We start from the raw sequence: 22,944 nt of genomic DNA, 5'->3' as shown, positions 1-22,944 counted from the left end.
TGTGGTTCAGAGATCAAATCCAGAGACTTGTGTAGATCAGCAAGTGCTCTGCCAGCCCTGTGGGATTTTTAAATATAGAAGGATCTCATCTGCAAATAGGGAATCTGATTTCTTCCTTTCCAGATTCGCTCTCTGTCTCTCTCTCTATCTCTGTGTGTGTCCCTGTCTGTCTGTTTCTCTCTCTCTCTCTCTCTCTCTCTCTCTCTCTCTCTCTCTCTCTCTCTCTCTCTCTCACACACACACACACACACACACATTTCTCTGAGGTCTCAAGCCCTGTATTGAATAACAGTTGAAGGAATGGTCATCCTTGGCTAACCCTGATGTTAAGGAACTCACTATAGCTATTCCCTGTTGAGTGAGACGCTGTTGTGAGGTCTTTATTATCTGGAGGTGTGAGCTTTCTCTTCCTGGGTTGTTCAGGAATTTAATAAAGACAAAACTTAGTTTTTTTCAAATACTTTCTGTTGGCTCTGTTTATTAACAATTAAACTTTATTATACAACCCAACTAACACACACAAGAAGGAAAAAAAAGTTAAAGGGACAGAAGAGTGAACCTCCGGTATCCGTTCCACTGGACAGGTCCTTAGGTGTTTTTCCGTCCAGAGTGCTGGTCCAGCCGCGCTCTCCTCTCCGTGCCTTCTCCTTCTCTCCCTCTACCTCTTGTTTTTCTCTCCCCCACCTTTCCAGTCATATGCAAAGAGCGGTCCCTTCTCCCTTTGAGGGTCAATTAGGAAAACAATAGCCACAGTGGGGTTCCTAGGTAGGCTTCCTGAATTCCAAGACCAGGAAGGCTCCAAACAGTCTCTCACAAGGTATTTATGGGGTGCCCCAAGGGTAAAGCCCGCCAAGACTGCTTCCACCTGCGAAAAAGCTTAATCTTTCCCACACCTCACCCTTCTCTTTAAAAAATTAAGAACTATATACACATATATACATATATACATATATACATACTCATCAGGTATCAAGAACATAACAAAGTCCTTTTATACTTGTTAACCTAAGGGAAAGTATACCACTATCCTACCAAAGAGAGTCCTTTTTTTTCATGAGAAATTGTAATTATTAATCTACTAAAGCTTCTAGTAACACTGTGGCTATCTAGTCTTCAATCCCATCAGAGACCCAAGAAGGAAAATCTATCAAATCTATTGAGATAATAAGATCATTTTGTGTTTGATTATAGTATGTGATGAATTATTAGCAAAATAGAAACCCTAACTAACACACTGTGGTATTTACAAAACATTCAGGACATACAGTAAGTTGTAATGATGCAGTAAGCCAGTGTCACAAGAGAAAAAATTCTCTTCCTTAAAGTTCAATGATGAAACTTGATAGCAGTGTCCTCCAGGCTGATGCTGAAACAATGCCGCGTCCACTGTGCTAAATATGACTCAGAATCCAGTCACAGGCTCTAAAATCAAGGATCTCTAGGCTCTTTTACTTCTAAAATATTTTATTTTAATGAGAGGAGATAGATGTAATGTATATCCCAAATTAGATCCCCAAGAAATATAGGAGTATTAGCAGGAAAGTGCTGTGAATAGAATTCATTTTAATCAACAGTAATATCCCAATTGTTAATGACAGCTTTGACCAAAGTACCTTGGCAAAGGAAATCTCTCATTAATAAAATATGAGCAAATGACACACAAGAACTTTTTGCAGCATCACCCGAAATTTTCTGTATACACAAATTTATTTGAAAATTTAGCCTATTAAGGCAAATACTGCTATGACTCCAGCGGGTCAGGACGCAGAGGCAGGAGAGCATGAACTTCAGCAAGTTGGTCCTGAGGGTAAGAATTGGTCTCAGTAAATTAAGAAACAAGAAACTGGCTAAGAAATGAGTGGAAAACTTAAATACATGTGTCAGTCACATTCCACGTCCTGACCTAGAGTCATCTTAGCAATGTATCTTGTTTTAAGGTAACTCACCAAACTGTACTTGAAAATTCGTTTAAGTAAAACAAAATACAATGTATTTTGAGCATGTTCTTTCACTTCCCTGTTTTTCAACTCCTCTCAGATCCTTCCCACCCACCTAGCCAACTAACTCCCTGATCTTGCTCTTCCCCAGCTTCAAAAAAATAAAGAAAACAAAAACAAAAACTCCAGAATTAAAACAGACAAATTAAAGAAAAAGAAAATCAAGAAGATAATGAATACCAAAGCGAAACAAAAGCTACCCCAACCACATGGAGGCCATTTTGTGTTGGCCAAGTAGGCCTAGGAGTTGGGCGTGGCCTGGAGTCTAGCAGATACTGCTGCCAGCACCAGTACAAACAGCTTGGTGAATGCGGGTGCGGTTTTGTGTCAACTTGCCCCTTCAGTGCTAGGATTCTGTCTGTCTTGAGCTGCACAGGTCTTGTGTGTGCTGCCACAAGCTCTGTGACATCATACGTGGGCTAGTCCTTTTGGTTACTCCCATAACAGTTGTGCCTCGGTTGTACCAGGATCTCTTTCAGGGATGTTATTGCTGTAGTTCACAGTATGTGTAGCTAGGTGGTGCTGGTGAGGACCCTTCTTCTCCAGTAGCATGCCAAGTCCTGTCCAGGACCAGGAATGCTAGCAGTGTGGGTGATGCTGGTTGGTTGGGTACCAGCTAGATTTATCTGTGTTCAGTGGCATAGGAGATGGGTCTTCAGCAGGAGGTCCTACTGTCAGGTTACGGGCAGCAACCGATAACCTAAGAGTCTGTGATGTTTGTGGGGATTTGTAGGAACCTCTTTGACTAATGACTCAACATGATGTAATTCGTTCCTGGCACTCAAGGTGACACAATAGTCACATGTTAACATAAGATGTCTCCTCCACTATATGGTGATTCTATTAAATTCCTTTTATATATGTATAGATTTGAGGGTGCTATTATGATGGTGAGTTTGGATATGTCCTTTAAAATGGTCTTTAGGGTTATTTTTTCTGTCCCTTACCTTATTCCTTCCTCTTCCTTGCCCTCCCATTCCTTCCCACTTAATCTTAGTCTAGTTTTTCACTTATGTCTTTATGCTCTCCTTCCTTTGAAGATCTTCTCATCCTCGCTGGTCCCTGGCTCTATGACCTGTGTTATTATTCACAATGAAACACACTTGTCTAAAACTTACATGTTAACATCCACATATAAGAGAAAACATGCACTGTTTGTCTTTGGGGCCTGGGTTACCTCTTTCAGGAGGATTGCTTCTAATGCATTCATTTACTTGAAAATTTCATGGCTCATCTTTTTCTTATCATCTGGATAATGTTTCCTGCGTCAGTGTACGATGTTTTCAGTGTCCATTTATCAGCTGGTGGACATTGAGGCTGTTTCCGATTTCTGACTATAATGAACAGATCAGCAGTGAACATGGATGAGATGTGTCTCTGTGGTCATAAGTAGATAGGTTTGGGGCTCTACCCAAGATTATTAAGGCTGGATCTTGCAATAGATAAATTTCTAGGTTTTGATGTGGTTGCTGGATTCTCAAGGAGGCATATTGTCTTGATGTTTATGTTTTCTGTGCTGGGATCTACGAATCTGGAGTTACAATATTTGATGTGTTTCTTGGTGACCAGATGGCAGACAGAAAGGAGGATGAAGGTCCCTCATGTTAATAACAGTCAAGTGTGGCAGCTCAGAGTCCTTGCTTGAGAGACTCAGTGGGTCAGCAGAGTCACAGAGGACTGGGGAAGGTGAGGAGGAACAACTGAAAGGGGCCAACAGGAAGAGCCATGGGGACACCGAGCCTGTACCAAGAGCCAGACTCCATCTTTCATTACATCATGCAATACAGGGTCCAAATATCTGCTTCTCAGCAATGTTCCTCGGGGTAGCCTCCAGTTAACTCCATAGCATAGAGTTACCCGGGAGCTTAAGTGACTTTTCAGATCCAGCGTTACCCTGCAGTGTCACAGGAGCCATTTCATATCACAACAACCCTGTCTTTTTACTGATGCTCCAGCCAAAGGCCCCAATCAAGACTCCTCATCTATTACATCACCACAGAGAACTGACCATCTGTACTGGGTGGTTTTATGACAACTTGACAGAAGCATGAGTCATCGGAGAGGAAGGATAAAATCCAGTGGTAGGGCATTTTCTTAACTGGTGACTAATGTGGGAAGGCCCCGCCCACTGAGGTAGTCCTGGGTTCTATAAAAAATCAGGCTGAGCAAGCCATGAGGAGCAAGCCAGTAAGCATCACCCTCCATGGTCTCTGCATCAGCTGCTGCCTCCAGGTTCCTGTCCTGATTGAGTTCATGTCCTGACTTCCTTTGGTGATGAACAGCAATGTAGAAGTGTAAGATGAATGAACCCTTTCCTCCCCAACTTGCTTTTTGGTCACAGTGTTTCATCATGGGAACAGAAACTCTAAGATATCATCCATAAATCTTACTTAAAGCGATCATCAAAGACCTTCCTTGTGATCACTCATTATGTGTGGATTTCTTTGTTTGATTGGTTTTGTTTTTTGTTTTTGTTTTTGTTTTTTTAGTTTTGAGGTAGTGCCTTTTATAGCCCAGGGTAGCCTCTGACATATGATCTAGCTAAGGATGGCCCTGACCTCCTAGTGTTCCCAGCTCCAATCATGACTTCATTGCCTATTACATTAAGAGAACGGTAGTCTATGTTCTCACTGAAAAGATGAAGAAAATGATACCAAGGATATTAAGAATGTAAAATGTTCTATGATAAATTCTCTTTTTCCATGTCAAAAATATCATTGATTGTCTCACATTACGGTTACTATTGATGATATGAACTAACATGCAATTTTTAATAACATTATTTGGGGCCTTGGAATCTTTGACTTATAATTTAGTTTGTTGCTATTTTGTGAACTTAAAAAATTGTTGCTGATTTACAACATAATAGAAAACAAACAGGAGAATGTCTTCATTAGATACACAAGTTCCTTTTTATATATATAATTTTTCTTTAAAAAATGACAATTCCCACAGGCACATAATGCATTTCACCAATTCTCCTTCATTCCCACCTTTCTTATCACCCTTACACTCCCTTCAAGTACTCTTTACAAGTCTCTTTTTGAAATTATATCTTTGGGTTTTGTCTTGTAACGCAGAGATTAAACAGAGCTGTCTGTGTAAGTCTGAGTTTCAGACTTTCCACTGGAGCCTAGCAGGCTCATCTGTGTGTTTACATATGAAATCACTGACTGCCTCTCTGCCACGATCTACCAAAGCCCATAGTCCAGCAGAATGGGGGATGGTCCCCCCGATTCCTCTCTGGTTCTGGCTGTGCTGATGAGGGACCCAGGCTTGTGTAGGTAGCTATAGTGCTGTGAGACAGACCAAGGTTGCCATAGCTATGTCAAGCCCACAGTACAGTGTGGGAGGAATGCCTTGAGTGGATATAGCAGTTGTCAATAAAGTGCTGTTTAGCCAATCAGCTGGGCCGAAGGACAGGAAGAGGAAGGCAGGACTTCCACGGGAGGTGGGAGGAGCCTGGAGAGAAGTTGAGAGTTGGCAATTGATGGTTGGGAGCTGGTGGAGAGAAGCCTCCTGAGGAGGATTAGATCGGCAAGTGCTTGGGATATAGGAGGTTATGAGGCTTAGAGTAGTTTATTGTAGTTTATTGTGAGAGTAGTAGCAGTTTAGATTCTGCCCAGCATAGTGCTTGCAGCTTTAAGAATACAAGTCAGTCTTACTGTGTCAGTTATTGGCTTCCTAGGCCATACAAACAAGTTCCTTGTAACAGTACAGCACTGCCAGCCCCTCTTCTCATCTTCTGGCTCTTGCACTCTCTCCACTCCTCTTCCACAAGTTCTAAGCTTGCGAGGGGTGACTAGCTGTCCTGACTGGGGTGAAGAACTCAGGTGTCACTTAGTCTTGGTGACATGAGCAGCCATGAGTGTCTGCATTCACCACAGTTCACAACAGATGGAATCTCCTCTGCATAATGTGGGCTGTAGCGTTTGCCCATGAGTGTAATTATGAACATTTAGAAGACAGTTTGGAATCACATCTATTTAAACATCTGTAAAATCTTTCTCCTCCTGGACCTAAGAACTTGTAATTTTCTGTGCGGTAATAATTGCACATAGGTAAGTGCAAAGAGGATAAACATTATACAAGCTAAGGCCAAGTGATTCTGCCAAAAGCCCCATGATGAGAGATCGATGCCTTGAGTTGCCAAGAATTCTTCACCAGTGCATCTGTAATTCAACACACACACAAAATAAAGTCAATATTTATTATTCACTGTTACTTCCTTTTAAAAGTTGTTTCAACACATCATTTAAAATTTCTTTTTTATATTTAATAAATAGTAGTAAGAATATGCTTACAATTTTGTTATAAATTATGCTAATCAATCTACACAACTTGAATTGGGCAGTTTACTTCATTTAAAACACAATCAAAGTGCTGCAGCTCCCACACCCACTAAACAGCATACAGGAAGTAGGCTTCTAAACCTGGCCACATTTACAGAGTCACACTGTGATCCAACTTCGTGGACCTCACAGTGCCATTCGTTTCTGAGTCTACAGTGCTGCTCTCTTGCTCTCTTCAAGGGCAAAGACACTTATCCCAAACTGGCTGCACCTGAAGCAGCAACCCCAGCTCCTAATGACACACACAGACCTTCCAAAGAGATCAAAGCTTTGTGAATTCTGCTGACTCACTAGACAGTCTTGCAAAAGAACACAGCACGGAATTCTAGACCGAGGACCAGAGGAGGTCACGGGCTTCTGACAAGAGCTGCTCAACTCCTGTCAGCTCATGTACTAGGAATGTAGTGACAGCCACAGATGCTTAGCTACAGGACCTTCCCAGCAGCCCAGTGGCAGCTGAGGCTGGGTAGAGCTGGAGCACAGCAGGATGCCGTGGACCTGACTGGGGTAGAAGGGCAGCTGCTGCGGACAATTCTGCACATAGCTCCAGTTCCTGCCTCTGTGTGTCCACCCCACACCTCTCTGTTCCCTCACATCTCTTAGGATTTCCAGGTCACAAATCTGCTGAAAGCACAGATTTCTTCTTCCTCCTATGAGGACAGACATGTGAGTGTGAAGTGTGTGCCTGCCCTGCTCTGCTTTCAGCTTCTCCATCCATGGCTTCCTGACCAGAAGCTAGGAAGGAATTCATATGAGGCAGACGCCAGACCCCACCAGGAAAGAGGAGATGTGCACATAAGATCTCTCCCATACAGGCTTTCTCATCAGGACCTCAGAACATAAATTTACACCTCTACTATTCACTATTGTTTTGAACATGCATGAGAGATTTAATGTCAGCATATTCCTCTCATTTATATAACAAAACCAAATCATGAGAACATTTGTAGAAAGTGAAGGTATTGTAACTTTAAAACAACATACTTTTATTTTATTGAACATCTGTGTTTCTATTTTAATGCAATAGACAAAAATGAGACTTCCTTCTCAATATACTGAACGATATCTGGACATATCCACTGATAGGACACACACACACACACACACACACACACACACACACACACTCAAACAGGGCTGTCTGAAGTCTTCCAGTGTGTGAGGCAGAGGGAAGACGCTGAATGCTGGCAGACAAAGCTCACCACAGTTGGCCTTTGCTGCCCTGACATTCCCAGGCTTGGTTCACAGGACTGTGATCGATACATGTAGAAACCATGTGCGCTTGCTAAACTATCAGAGCAGCCTGTGTCAAACTCAAATGTTCTGAAACAAAGAACTCAAACTTAAAACACCAAAACCATTGCTCAAGAGGCCCCCAAAGGACCCTTTCTGTACACTATCTACACCGTGCAGCAATAGGACAAAACACACGTCTGCTAGTGCACAGTGACTCCTCCTGGGGACAGGCATAAGACAGAGTGTTGGCCCTGAAGGACAGGCTTCCCCTCAGCTGAGTAGCATCCTGTGTCCCCGTTATGTCACTGAACTCCGGCTTACATCACATAGTTCTGACATCTACTGAGTTCTTCTGTGTTGTTTTCTGGACAGAAATTTTGTCCCAGGAATTCACTGTACAACAAAGCCTGTAACACAAGCAAGATCATAGGAAGGAAAATAGTTTTTATGTCCATAAGTTTCCAAAGAATAAATACAGCTAACTTCAAGTTCAATCTTTACTTTTATTTCTAATTGAAACAAAAACAAAAACACCCTACCAAGTTCACAAGCTGCTCAGCAGAGCATCGCTGTCCCCGCCCCCCCCCCCACCAGGAGGCTTGTGATTGACATGATGGTGCTTCCAATCAGCTGGGAGGTGGGTTCTCTAACCACATTACCCTAGGCACACTTCTTCTTCTTTGCCCCCGCTAATCCCCAAACCCCATAAACACTGTAGTTAAAACAATACTACTGACTTATAGTGACAGTATTTTTGCTTGTTCTCATCAAAACCAATTGTGATTCTGAGAGCCAGAAAATATTTTAAGATACTTTACCACAGAGATGGGCTTATAAAGCCACTATGGCTATGGGTATCACATGCTTTGCTTTAATTTCATAATATGAACTATGTATCATAACCTTTGATCCTGTCATTTCCTTTTTGAGTAAAAACACAGAAGTATGTTTGTCACCATTTCATCCACCTCTCCTCTTTACTCCAAGATTTCTCTCCCTCACCCCATTTCCCTAGAATACCATGTGACTGGGGAAACCCCTGATGACTTATGGACCTTAGGGTAGGTAAACATAACAGGAAATTGCTCATCTCTTGCCCCTGGAAGGAGATTCCTGAATAGGAGCTGCTGAGAGCTTAGAGCTGGGGAAAGGACGAGGTGGGGAGTCACTTCAGTTATTACAGCCGGAGAATCCAGCACAGTGACAGAGAGGACACCTACCTGAAATCCATAATGAGGAATGCTGAGGTACTGGATCCATGAGAGGCTAGGCAGGAAGCTCCCTGAATAGAGTGATAGGCCTGAGAAAACCTGCAAAGAGCAAAACTGTAAATTAGAGCCAAACGAGTGGCTCCATATTCTAGACAAGCTCTTCCTTCTTCAAGTCCCTGCTTCCTTCTGAACATTTCTGCTCAGAGCACATCATTGAAACAGTCTCTCAGTTAACTCTAGACAGAAGTCTTCAGTCGTGGCAAAGCCAAGGCTCTTTGTGGGTTTTAAAAGAAGCACCTGCCCTGCCCTCCAACTCTGCAGAAGGCAAACCCTGTAGATGCTTACTTATGTTATTGTTAAAATGGCGTGTGACCTACGCACCTCCTTTAAAGTTCACAAGCCATAAATACACCATCTGGCTTTGTACCTAGTTTTTAATGTCCCATATAGAAACTATATAATAACCAGCTGTCTTCGTTACTCTGTTGTTGTTGTAATAAATGCATACAAAAGATTTTCTAAGTACAAGTACAGACACAATGTGTAAAAAATGCAGAAACTAATGTCATCCACATTAGTGACTTCTAAAGTGGGGAATGAGGAGGTGTCTTGGGATAAACGTAACCAGGTGAGGTACTTTTACAATATAAACTTTTAAAAAACGGAAAAAATAAATAAATTGAAGATACCAAGAGATAGAAATTCTCCTGTGCTTATAGGTTTGTACAATAAATATGAGAATGCCCATCTTATCCAAGGCAATCCACAGATTCAATGCAAGTGCCATCAGAATTCTAATACAATTCACATAGTTGAAATAACAATATTAAATTTCACATGGAAAACCAAAAGACCCCAATTAGCCAGAACAATCCTGAACAACCACATCAACAAAATTGATGGCGCTATCACCACCCAGTGGAGGGAGGATCACCACCTAGTGCAGGATCACCCCCTTTGGTGAGAGAACCCACTGCCCCGTTGTGTCAGGAATAAGTCATCTTCTCAGTTGATAGAGGTCTGGGAACAAAAGCACAGTCTCTGGCAAACTTCCCACCCCGTGTGTCCTGCTTTAATAAAGAGACTAGCGTGCACTGTGCTCTGGTAGGATCAGTGTCCCATTCGAATGAAGAGGGTCTGTGCGCTGGGCCTGTGGTGTCCTGCCTCACAAGCACAGCGAGCACTCCTCGGGCGCATGCGCTGTGTTCTTACACTGTGGACCCAAGTATTCAGTTCTCTACGTCTAGTTTTATGAGCCCATTTATAAAAGTGAAACGTGATCTGGCAACATGTGTCCTTTAGGCGATGAGGTGCTGTTAGGTTCGTTTTGAGAATTAATTTTGAAGGCTGCCTAGATGATCCAAAGGTGGAAACTTAGGCCTCGGGTATTTGTTCATCTGAGGAACCATGTTTGTTTGTTTGTTTGTTTGTTTGTTTGTTTTTTAAGTGTAAGACTAGACAGTCACAGAACTGAACTGTTAGTAGAAAAGCTATTGGGGTTGGCTACAGAGATGGCTCAGTAGTTGAGATTACTGTCTGCTCTTCCAAAGCACCTGGGTTCAATTCCCAGCACCCACATGGTGGCTCACAGCTGTCTAATTCCAGTTCCAGGTGACCTGATTTCCTCACACCAATGCACATAAAATAAAAGTGTTTTTAAAAAGAAAGCTGTTTTAGTTTCATTAGCAAGTTTTTATTTTTTATTTTTTGGTTTTTCGAGATAGGGTTTCTCTGTGTAGCCTTGGCTGTCCTGGACTCACTTTGTAGACCAGGCTGGCCTCGAACTCACAGTGATCCGCCCGCCTCTGCCTCCCGAGTGCTGGGTTATTTTTGATTTTTCAATCATAACCAAGACTGTTCCATTTTTAATTAAGACTTCACTGTGGTGAGATAGTCCAGTCCCCTGAGCATTGAATGAGGCCTTTTCACTTGTGTGTGAAAGGTCACATCTCTTTAACACCTCTTTAACTTGGTTCAGCCAAAATCACAGGAAAGGGGCCCTCCCAAGGTCTGTTTCAGTTTGGTTTGGTTTTGTTTTTCAGGAGTTTACCAGTGTTTGGTCCCTAAGCAGAAAATAATGGTCTGGTAATTTTAGCAGAAACTGTGTCCTGAGAGAGGCTAGGATAAGGGAGATCCGGGACAGTATTTATGAGAAACAATTTTAGTTTCTCTGGTGGAAGGCCATGGAACATTCTTGTGGAGTGAGGCCCTCCAAGAGCTTTTAAAATCTGAGTTACATCTATTTCGTTCTGAGTTACATAAGACCCTCTTCATCCCAGCAGCAGCAGCAGCAGTGACATGGCGGGGGCGGGGGGCAGCAGGGGAGGAGCCTCTGTTTGTCACCCTATCACTGTACAGATATGTTTCAGCCTGTTGGCTTCTTTGGTGTTTGTAGAAGCTCATCTACATACCTTCAAAGGGTTTCAGTTCAGATTTCCCATCTGGGTTTTAATTATCTCCAAATTCCTTTTTTCTTTTGGCAAGTTACACATCGTTAACACACATACCTATCTGGCACACCCCTGTGTAGACTCCTATCTGAACTTGGTTTCTATTGATGTTATAAAGACACCATGATTAATAGTGTGAGGAACAATTTATTAATTGTTCATTTTAATAATCAGTATTTGCATTTTCTTCTGCCAGTGGAAGAAATAGGTGATAACAACGTCTCTGCCGTCTGTCTAAAGCCTGTTGTGGACAACAAGTACCCATAAAGGCTCTGCAGGCTTCTGTTGACAGGCAGCAGGTGACAGGCAACAGGCAGCAGGCAGCAGGTGACAGGCAGCAGGCAGCAGGCAGCAGGTGACAGGCAGCAGGCAGCAGGCAGCAGGTGACAGGAAGCAGGGGAGGAAGCTAGAGCAGGAAGCCAAATGCTGACATCTTGACATGAAAGCACAAAGCAGGGAGGGAACAGGAAGCACTGCAGGCCTGCAGCCCTCAGAGCCGCCCCCAGGGACCCCTCACAGCACCTACTGAAAACCAAGTGTATAAGTCCTTGTGCCTTAGGGGACATTTCTCATCCAAAACTCCACAGGGAAGGATTTGGGAGGGAGGAAATGGGAGTAGTATTGATCAAAGCACTTTATATGCATTTATGAATCCCTCAAACAAAAACGATTTAAAACACACCTATTGGAGATTTACGTTACTGGATTGCCATACATATGTGATCATAAAAATAGGAAATATAGATGAAACTTAGCACTTTCTCAGGAGCACGCACCTCCCGTTGCCAAGCTGCAGCATGCTCTTACACTAGCAGAACTGATATGAACATTAGCACATTAAACAGTTGTGTTTACTTGATGTGCTTGGTGGGGAAATGTGGGACCTGGCTCCACTCATCGGCTGAGTCATATACATCAAGTGTATAGTTTATGCACATGCAGGTCTAAGGCTGAGCATCCAACTTTAAAGAGATAAACAGAAGGTGCTAATACAGGAGACCGAGTTAGTACCAGGGACTCTGCCTCCTCTCTGTTTCTAATGCTTTTCAGAGCCCACATGAGCCCCAGGCAGATGCCTCCTGGTGAACACTTGACTTTTGCTTTCCCATTAGAGACTGGTGAGTGGACCACGTCATATCAGCTGTGGTTGAAAGGGCAGGAAGCCTCTCACAGCAGCAGGAAAGGAAGGCAGTAGTCGGCTCCTCTTGTAAGGGAATCAGCCAATCACAGCACTTTCTTGAAAGTCCAGTTATTAAGGTTTCGCAATATGACCCTAAGAAATGCCTCTGAAGAGCTCACTAGGAAGGGCACGTCAGCTACATCACAGTACTGACACTGGAGCAGTGGCCTCAAAGGAGGAAAGGGGACTTCTTTTCCACTACAGACCATAATAAGCTTTAGCTTAAGGCTTCATGTCCCAAGAGCTGGTTTATCAAGTGGGTTGCATGTGCAAGAACAAACACAAGGAAAGTTTTTCTCTTCGGAAACGCAGTGCACACTCACCAGCGTGAACATGAAGTAGATGGTGGCAGGTAGCATTGGTGCAGCTGCTGTGTTCTCCCCTGTGACTATGGACAGGCGCAGGGAACTGACAGAAAAAGCCAGCATCAAGACAGTAAACATCACGGTGAAGAAACTGGTCACACTCGCAGTTACTCCTTAAGGAGAAAAAAAAAAAAAAAAAAAAAAAAAAAAAAAGGAAGGTCAGTCCAGTTACCTAAGTCATGAGAATTGGACATTTTTCAAATAACACTAATAATCAAAGGGACGAGTAGCAGTTTTACAGTCACCCGACGACTCTGGATCTCCCAATTCATCACTTCCTTCCATTTGACTACATAAAGTTTTTATGCAGGCTTCTCTTTTTAAACATGTACTCGACTTTGAACGTGCATTTACATGTGTCTGTGTGAAAGTATGCCGCATGTGTACAGCTGCCTCTGGAGGTGACAAGAGGGCATCAGATCTTCTACAATTGTAGTTACAGGCACACACAGCACATGCACAACATCACACATGCATACATGGTACATGCATAACATGACATGCTCACATCGCACATGCACACCATGATACATGTAGACCATAACCGATGCACACCATGACACATGCGTACCATATTACATTCACACCATGAAACATTCACACCTGGATACATGTACACCATGACCCAAGAAAACCATGATATTTTCACACCATGACATAGGAAAACCATGATACTGCACACCATGGCACTTGCATACCATCACAGATGCACACATGGCACAGGCAAACAAACCATGATACATGCATACCATGGCATGTGCCTGTGCCATATGTGCCTGTGGAGTCGAAGGGCCACTTTCTTCAGTGATTCTCTCTTCCACTGTGAATCCTGAGGATCAAATCCATGTTGTCAGGCTTGCAGGACAAGCGTGTTTGCCCACCAGCAACCCCATGACCTAAGAGAATGATTCTGTAAGTTTTATCAATACTTATTTTTAAAGATGTGCATGTGTGTGTATAAGTGTGCATATGTTTGTGTGTGTGTGTGAAAAGTATGGAAGTTCTATACAGAATAAGATGAAAATAAATCACTGTACATAAATGAATCTGTGTACATATTTGAAGTGACTATTTATATTACATAATTTCAATAAATCCCAAATTCAGAGTTCTCAAATGACAGTGTGTATATTTAGGTTTTTACATGCATATGCATACATATGAGATACTATTCACTTTTCTATATTGTATTTACATGGAGACACATAAACAGAAACACAGAGTAAATTACACAGCTGTGTTAGAGACATGGCTCAGTGGTTAGGAGCGTGTGCAGTTCTTGCAGAAGCCCTGGATTCAGTTCCCAGCACCTGGATGGTCACGCACATTCTCCTGTAACTCCAGTTCCAGGAGATCCAACATCCTGTTCTGACCTCTATAGGCACTGCATTCAGTTAGGGTGCATATGTGTGCACACATGCGTGCGCGCGCACACACACACACAAATACAAATAAAAGAAAAATCCATCCATGGATGGATATCTAATAGATGATTTTGCTCTATTGGCACTGCCTCACATGTGAGTTATGTCTACATCCGTTATAATAACAGGACATCTTAGTAGAACACAGTTTCATCAACAGCTTTTGGAGATCTTCCGTTAAGGAGCCTGGGAGGCTCTGCTCACGGAACATCCACTGTAGACAGTGCATGGAGACATGCTTGTCTGCTTTAAGACTTGCCACAGTTGTATGAACCAGAGCATGCTCCTGAAAGACACAAGACCTGTTCTCTGCTTTTGTTACTTACCCACTATGACATATGTTGCAACAGTAAATATAATAGTTGTAAATAACCTCCTTGGCACTAGCTCAGCCAGCAATTTCCCGAAGAAATATGACGACACTTCGTAGTATCCACTGCCATGCTCATGTCTACAGAAACAAAAGACCTCGTTACACACCCTCAGGTTAGTCCAGAAGGCACAGGTGGGACCCTGGCTACACAGGGAGCCTAACTGGACAGTAGTGTCCCCTGTGCTCCCGGCTGACGCCCACACCTGTCCCCACCTTGGAGACTGGCATGCCTAGGCCACCGTCCTCCTGACACTCTCATACGACTCCCCATCAGAGAACTCCCTCCTGTTTTGTCCACTCTGGCCACAGAACAGCCCCTCAAGAGAAACTGTCTGATGTCCTCTCTGTCCCCAGAGACTTTGCTCCTCTGAGGCTGGTGAGAGCAGCTCTAGTACCTCACCTCCTGGTCATGGAGGCTCTGCCCCGCCCACTTCTCATGAAGAAGGTGACACTGTCACTCTGAGGACACCATGAAGCTTCAGGCCACTACACCCTTCTCCTCTGCATCTCTCACTTTCGGAGAGGCTTCCTCCTTCTGATTTCACTTTACAACCAGGATCCTCACCAGCTAACATGGTCCTTCCCCTTCGGCATGTTTCTCTAAGCCATCCCAAGCTCCAAGCTCTTCATTGTCTGGTGGCTTGATTGTACTTTTAATTTTCTATTTATTTATTTATTTTTAGTGCAGGCTGGCCTCAAACTCCATATTTTTCCAAGAATGACCTTCCTCCTGCCCCTCCCCCCAAGCCATGCTGAGGGTTCCCTGGCTCTGTGAATCTGCCCCAGGGGGTCATGCATGCTAAACAAGCACTCTACCCACTGCACTATGCTCTCAGCTCCTCCCTGATGGCCCCTTTCCCTGGTGTGTACTTGTAGGTAAACCCTGCCAGCCATGGAAGCTGTGAACCCTAAGCCAGGGCCACCAGAGGTCAAACAGCTGTTACTGTATGGCTGCCCCCTGGCTCTTCTGAGCCTTCACCCAGGAGGGCTGCAGCACTCTCCTGTCCATGCAGCTTTGCCCCTCCAGCCCCAGTGTGCTGCTAAACCCACTATGCTTAGCTCCGTCAAACCCTGCCGTCTTTTGGGGGTTCAGGAGTGAACTGTGCTATTCAGCCCCTACTACTGCTTTGTCTGCAGCACTGAGATCTGGGGACCACACCCCAACTTTCCCTGAGCTGCAGACACCTGTGCTCTTGATTCCCCACACATTTTTTCAGTTAATATTAATAATCTCTTTACATACTTCAAAACACATGGTGCCACTTGATGAACACAAAAGTTCGTACTTTGTTCACTTCTCAACTAAACAAGGAGAAATGCTGGTAATTCATGAGATAACATCCTAGGCTCAACTATGAATATAATCATCTTGAACAGGGGCCGCTGGTGCCTGCTGGAGGAGGGCTACTCACAGGAATCGGTCCCTGTCAGTCATGAAGAGCTTCCCTGTAGTCACACCTGTCATACACTGGAAGACTGTGAGCAGGAAAAGCAGGCCGGCTCTGTCAGGAGAGAACAGAGTGAAAGGGAACCACTAACTCAACATTCCACTTTCTGTCTGCATTTTCCAGAAACATATCCACCTCAGGTCTTTCTGTGTTTGTTTCTGAATGCTTCCTGTGACCGTGTCTACACTGTCTGTTCTGTGATCTGTGGGTGCTGGGTTAAGATGATCCATCAACATGTGGTACAGACCAAGGACTAGTGGGTCTGGAAAGTGTTCAGAGCGTGGACTTCAGGGAGGGTGGAAAGAGGACGGTATGGGGCAGCTGTAATGACTAACACACCACTGACTAAGGTCTGATCAATGGAAGGGAACGCACATAAAAGCCAGTTTTTATGCTTCTTCTTTCTTTCAAAACTAATTGTTTCCCCCACACATCAAAACAGATTTATGAGGCTGGGCAAGTGGCCCATTCAGCCAAGTGTCTGCCATGCAATCATGGGCACCTGAGTTCAGAACCCTGTGCTTATGTGACAGCCAGGCACAAACCTCACATCAGTAACTACAGTGATGATGGACACAGAGGTGGATGCTTGGAGCTCATTGGCCAGCCAGCCTAGCCAATCACTGAGCTCCAGATTCAGTGAGAGTCTTGTCTCAAAAGACGATATGGAAAGCCATCCAGGAAAACCTGACATCAACCTCTGGCCTCCAATGTATACATATGCGTGTTGACCCACATGCACATGTGTACACACCCACATAAACATGCATGTGCTCCACACATATAACATACAATACTACATGTGTACACACACACACACACACACACACACACACACACACACACACACACACACACACTCAAGAGAATCTTCCTGAAGTCTTTTTAACCATCAAGCCTCTCTGCCCCTGTGAGGAACCCTGAGGCTGGGGAATTCTAGCAGGGAACACAGTATCGAGCAGAGTGGTTTGCCATCCAAACTCACAGTGAGAATTTGACAATGGTGGTGTAGCTAAGAAACTATGTTTGGAGCATGCGATATGTAACACGAAAGCGTGCCACATTATAACTCAAACTGGACAAGGACCAGAAAAGTGACACCTGTATGACAAGTCAGGATAACTGAGCTCAGCCTATTGCCTCACACTCACATTCCAACAAGCAAAGATATTCAAGAAAATTGGTCCCAAAGAAAAAGAATAATAATTTGGTAAACTAAAAGTATTTATGCACTGAAAGTATTTATCAACAGAATGAAAAGGCAACAGGCAGAAGGAGAAAATGTATGTGGGTCACATGTCTGGTGAGGGGTTCATATCACAGAAAAAAAACTATATCTCAACAGCAAGGAAAATTTAAAGGCCAGAGTGGTACTTCCGCTGATAAGATGGCAGCCACCAAGCTTGGTGACCTGGGTACAATCCCTGAAGCCCATGAGGTAGAGGCATCAGCTATTGTAAATTGCCCTCTGACATCCATGTGCATGCTGTAGGACACGCATGTCACATATACACTAAGTAAAGAAGTAAGTAATTTCAAAATGAAAAGAAAATAATCCAATTTAAATGGGAAAATTAGTTCTGCAGACAGTTCATAAAGCATCTGGTGGATCATGATTTTTTTTTTTTTAGGAATCTTGTTCAAAACAAGAAGGGATATAAGTTGGGTTAGAATGTGGATAATCTGGAGGCCTAGTACAATGCTGGAAAGAATATGAAATAGTACAGTGCAGTCAGAGACAGGACAGCGCTTCCTCAGGTAGGTAACACAATGCAAACATGACTAGGCAATATTAGCTTTCCATATCAGAGGACAAAAATCTGGAGTTCAAACATATTTTCACACTCAGCAGCATCATTCACAGTAGCCAAAGGTGAGAGCACACCACATTTCCAGCCACAGATGAACAGGAAGCAACAGTGTATGCACACAGTGGACTATTATCTATTACTTTGCCTTTCAGAGCCTGTGAACACCCCACACCTGCCAAGCTTTGATGAGCTCTGAAGACATTACAGTAAGGAAAACAAGGCTACGAAACAAGAGCCAATCAAAACAGCAGGAAAACATAAATACTTTCTGACTCCAATTCAGCGGCCCTGGTTTAGTCATAGTCACAGAGAGAAGGTAGGATGGTTGTTGCCAGAAAGTGGGAGTGTTTAGCATTGGGAGTCTTCTTTCAGAGCTACAGGACTCCATTTGGGAAGGTGAAAACGTGTCCTACATTCACAGTGTGCTGATAGTCGCATAATGTGAAGCTACTGCATACACTAAAACCAGTTAAAACCCTTCTCCTGCTGCTGGGTTGCCTCAACCAGCCTTGATATGAGGGTGAGGGCCTAGTCTTGTTGTAGCTTGTTATGCTGTGTTTGCAGTGTTGACGTCACAGGAAAGCCTGCTCCTTTCATAGGAGAGGTGGGTATGGTGCAGCCGGGAGAGAGGAGGAGGCAGAGGGAGAGACTGGGGAGAAGGGAGGAAGGGAAATGTGGCAGAGATGTAATATATGAAAGAACAATAAAACAGAACTGGAAAATGTGAAATGTGAGGTGTGTGAATCATTTCAAACCATCCACACACAAACACATGTGGAAAAGTGGGCTCTTCCACTCAGCCCTCACCGTACAACACCCTCTGCCACTAGCAAATGCGCCCTCTGTGCTCATCATCAACTTCAACTCTTAATGGATTTATAACAGTTTGAACAAAATGATAGCATTTTCTTGAAATCAGGATCCAAGCTTGCTTACCTGGTCGGGATTTCAACACAATCATTTTTCAGGAAAAGGAGAGCGATACCTACAGCTGCTGCCAGTGTGACCATGATAACCATCTATCAAAAAAAAAAAAAACAAAAAAAAAAAAAACGGGGAAAAAGAAAAACTTCCATTAGGAGTAATAGGTACTCAATGTATTGCTCAGTATTTTAAGATAGAGGGTTTCCTAATCAGATGTCTACAGTGAGATGAACACTGTATTTTGGCCAGAGTCCCTGGAAGAATATAAGACACACAGGTTAATAGACTGCTTGTATGTTAAATGGAAAGTTACGGACCGTGCAATCTGAAACTCTAACTATACAGACCCTGGAAAAGCTAAGACTTCTCCCAGTTCCCCAGCAGGAAAGGCCATTGTAGGGCCCAGCTCAGTCCTGAAACATGCATGACACAGGGTGGGAGAATGCAGGCACAGGGGAGGTCGGGAACAAACACAAGACAACAAGGGTTCACCTGACCTGAGATCTCAGCTCTGGTGCAGTGAGCACATGCAGTTTTCCACTTCAATGCTCAGAGGAACTCAGGCTTTTTTAAACTTAGTGTTAGGAAGCAGCACAGGCAGGCAGGGGTGTAGCTCCATGCAGAGAGCCGTCCCTGAACAGCAGACACTAGACCCTAGTCATGATCCCCACAAGTGCAAACCGAATAATGACATCAAAACCACTCACAGCACAGCCCCTCACAATGGACTGTGTGCGGAGCAGGGGTGAGCGTGTCCTCACCTGTGCAGCCTCTGGGAAGTCTGAGCCTGTGCAGTGGAGCACTGGTGCTGTCACCAAGAATAATACAGCTGACACATGACACCCACTGCTGCCCCATCAACCCCAATCCAGGGACCTGTGTTCAGGAAGTGTCAGACCCTCAGCTCATGAGGAGCCTGCACAGCTTTGGCTTAGGGCTAAATGGCTTTAGAGAGGCTTCAGTTAGAACAGACTAGGGATACATGATGCTGTGCCTGATTTGAGATACTTTAGTAATTATTTTAAAATAGGAAATTATAATCTAACAGAAAACATACTTTCATGTAACTTCATAACTTAAATTTAAACCCAAAATCTCTGAGTTCGAGGCCAGCCTGGTCTACAAAGTGAGTCCAGGACAGCCAGGCTATACAGAGAAAACCTGTCTTGAAAACAAACAAAAAACCCCAAAAACAAAATCCCAGGGCTTGGAGATATGGCTCAGCAGTTAAAACACCTGCTGCTCTTGCAGAGGATGCTGTTCAGGCCACAAGAAGTCACAACTGCCTGTAACTCCAGCTACAGGGGATCTGAGTCCTTCTTCTGCCCTCCATGGGCACACGTATGATGCAGATACACATGCAGGCAAAACACCCACACATGAAAAATAAGTACATAAAAATCTAAAACTTTAGTCATCCATTCACAGCATTGCTAACACACACACACACACACACACACACACACACACACACACACACACACCTACCTCATGACATTCTCTCACTGTAAGAGTAACCCAATTTGATAAATGTAACTATTTGTTTTCAAGTCATATCAAATCTTCCTTTCCTCAGTGAGTTGGGATATAAATGTGTCTCTTTACGACATAGATACCCAAGTATAAAGCCCAAAGTGCTTGTAGCAACTGACCATATAACACAAATGGTAACAATATTCACATACACAGAGAGAGGCAGTGATATTACAAAGGAAAATGGTGGCATTCCCACTTAGACGTAAGCAATGTTCCATTACAGCCAACAACATCCTGCCTTTCAGCGTTCAGCAGAAACTACGTAGTGACAATTGTGGGGCCTTTAAAAATCCAGTTACGAGCCAGGCGTGGTGGCGCACGTCTTTAATCCCAGCACTTGGGAGGCATAGGCAGGCTGATCGCTGTGAGTTCGAGGCCAGCCTGGACTACAAAGTGAGTCCAGGACAGCTAAGGCTACACAGAGAAACCCTGTCTCGAAAAACAAAAAAACAAACAAACAAAAAAACAAAAACAAAAAAACAAAACCCAGTTAGGTCATGTGAATGTGAATATGTTTTTGTTTTAATCCCAGCTGTGGGGATAAGAGGCTGCTTCACACAGGTGACTATGATTTGCCTCATGCTCTAGCAGGGGCGTGGTTCTGCCAGCTGCTGATAGTGTCTGCCAGTCTGTGGAATTCTGGAAACTTTTGAGAAGCTATATAAAGGCCAGAGCCCCAAGAGAGGCTGCTGCTGCTCCCCTGCTTCTTGTGCTGTCCTTGTCGCTGCTGGGTGCAGGTTGTTGCAGTTCACAGCAGTGTGTCGCGTAACCATGCACAAAGGACTAGACGAAACAATTGAATGTCCTGACGGTGAAGGTCATAGCTGCCCAGCAGCCTGAGGACCCTGGTCAGCAGGAAGCCGTCTAGAAGGGCTCTGCCTCCTCTCCCTTCTAACCGACTTTCTCGCCTCCCTGGTGTTGGGAGCGTGGAAGGGACTGGGGTGGAGCAGGGTGGTAAACATAAGATGCAATAAAGTAGCCAAACAGACACCTACAGCTAAATGTCTGATAATAACGTAACAACCCCAAACAGCTGCACTGACTACAAAGGTTTGGCAGGAGTGGGAACACAGATCCACAGTAGAGACTTGCCATCTACTGGCTAAGACCCTGGGATCAACTGAAAACACAGCAGAATCGTCATCGTCATCATCCTCTTCCTATCATCATCAGCAGCATCATAAAATAAGAAATAAATGAATAAGTGAAGGCCGAGTAGCTGGGAGAACTACATTTGTGTACGATACACATGTTAAAATAACTGAAACTCTTACGGCATGTTGGTTACTGGTAGGTACAGATCACGTGTAAAGAGTCTCAGGAGCTGACAGGGAAGAGCCTCCATAAGTCCAACTGCACTTGTGTGCCGCTGCTCTCTTTGAGGAGCTCCTGCTTTCAAACACCAGCCCCTGAGTGAGGGAGCAGCACTCCACCACAGGCTCCTCTCTCAGGCAGTAGCTGCACAGGCTCCCCGGAGGTGTTCAGTGGCGCTGTCTCCTCATCGCCTGATTTCAGGTACAGATCAGCCCTCCCCTCCCCCCCTTTCTCTCTCCTGTCACCCCCACAACTTCTCTACTCAACCTTTTCCAACGTCCATGCTTTCATCTGATGTGCTACAAATTTTACCTATTCACTCAACAACCATATATCCACTTAATGAACAGTTGCATCAGAAAATAGCCTTTTCAGTCGCTCCTGTACTTTGAACGTGTAGGAAGCATCGGTGAGTGTGAGGAACTCCCAGGTGTGCCTGATCACCTTTTGCAGTCCCCAAATAAGAATTCCTACTTGGATTTGTCATTATATGTTGTCTAAATGAAACACACCACTAAAAATATTTTCCATAAGGAAACAGTTAATTATGTTCTGCTTGCTTCACTAGGAATCTCTATATGGCAGGTGTAGTGGAGACGACAAACACAGGAAGGAGCCCAAGGTCACTGTGACCCTGAGCTCAACTGACTCAGAAACAAGTTCCTCCCACTTGAGTGTTTCATGATACAATGAAAATAATTCATCAGATTACCTGTGTCATAGTGATCTGTGGGAAACCCATGAAATGTTTGAACAAACGACCGACAATCCACCGGAGCTGGTGCCAGAAAGGGGTGACACACGTGATCTCCTCCACGGCCGAGCTCCTCTCCACCTTCTGTGCCCCCAACAGTTGATCCAGTTTGGCTCTTATATCATTGTATAAGGAGGACTGTGCATACATCTTGGCCAATGTTCCTGCGACTTCATGTTCTGTCTGAAAAAGCTCTTTATGTTCATCAGCTTTGGGATAAAAGTGGATAAAGACAAGAAGCAGCAGACAATAAGTTAACTGATTTTTCTGTTGACTATCAGGTTGAATTCATGAATAACACATAAATTATGTATTGATTTTCTTTGAGACAAGCTCTCATGTCACCTACGCTGACCTCACGGTCGCTATGTAGCCAAGGGTGGCCTTACACTTCTGGCCTCCTGTTTCTATGTTGCAAGTGCTCAATTACAGGTGTGCACCTCCACACCCAGGTATGCAGCTCTAGGAACCAAGCTCAGGGCTTTGCGCTTGCTAGGCCAGCCTTCTCCATGCTGAGCTGCATCCTCAGCCCAACACATTTTGAAAACAATAAAATGACTACTAGGCAA

General features: G+C 44.0%; 1 protein-coding gene across 1 annotated transcript in view; it reads right to left on the bottom strand.

The window, feature by feature from the left end:
* Positions 1-5,571: 5,571 nt before the first annotated feature.
* Positions 5,572-22,944, bottom strand: part of LOC311584015 (ATP-binding cassette sub-family G member 3-like) — a 44,702-nt gene continuing 27,329 nt past the window's right edge. The window contains exons 9-16 of the mRNA XM_084758036.1: positions 22,334-22,584; positions 18,784-18,866; positions 16,001-16,090; positions 14,542-14,666; positions 12,750-12,904; positions 8,806-8,895; positions 7,907-7,992; positions 5,572-6,169 (exon numbers count right to left, since the gene is read on the bottom strand). Coding sequence (XP_084614162.1) covers positions 5,980-6,169; positions 7,907-7,992; positions 8,806-8,895; positions 12,750-12,904; positions 14,542-14,666; positions 16,001-16,090; positions 18,784-18,866; positions 22,334-22,584 — 1,070 coding nt within the window. The 3' untranslated portion in view covers positions 5,572-5,979. The remainder of the gene's footprint in view (positions 6,170-7,906; positions 7,993-8,805; positions 8,896-12,749; positions 12,905-14,541; positions 14,667-16,000; positions 16,091-18,783; positions 18,867-22,333; positions 22,585-22,944) is intronic.

This window comes from Acomys minous (genome assembly GCF_964271855.1).
Source record: "Acomys minous genome assembly, chromosome: 15".
Classification (NCBI taxonomy): domain Eukaryota; kingdom Metazoa; phylum Chordata; class Mammalia; order Rodentia; family Muridae; genus Acomys; species Acomys minous.
The sequence above is the reverse complement of the archived record's forward strand: the minus strand, read 5'-3'. Positions and strand labels throughout refer to the sequence as shown.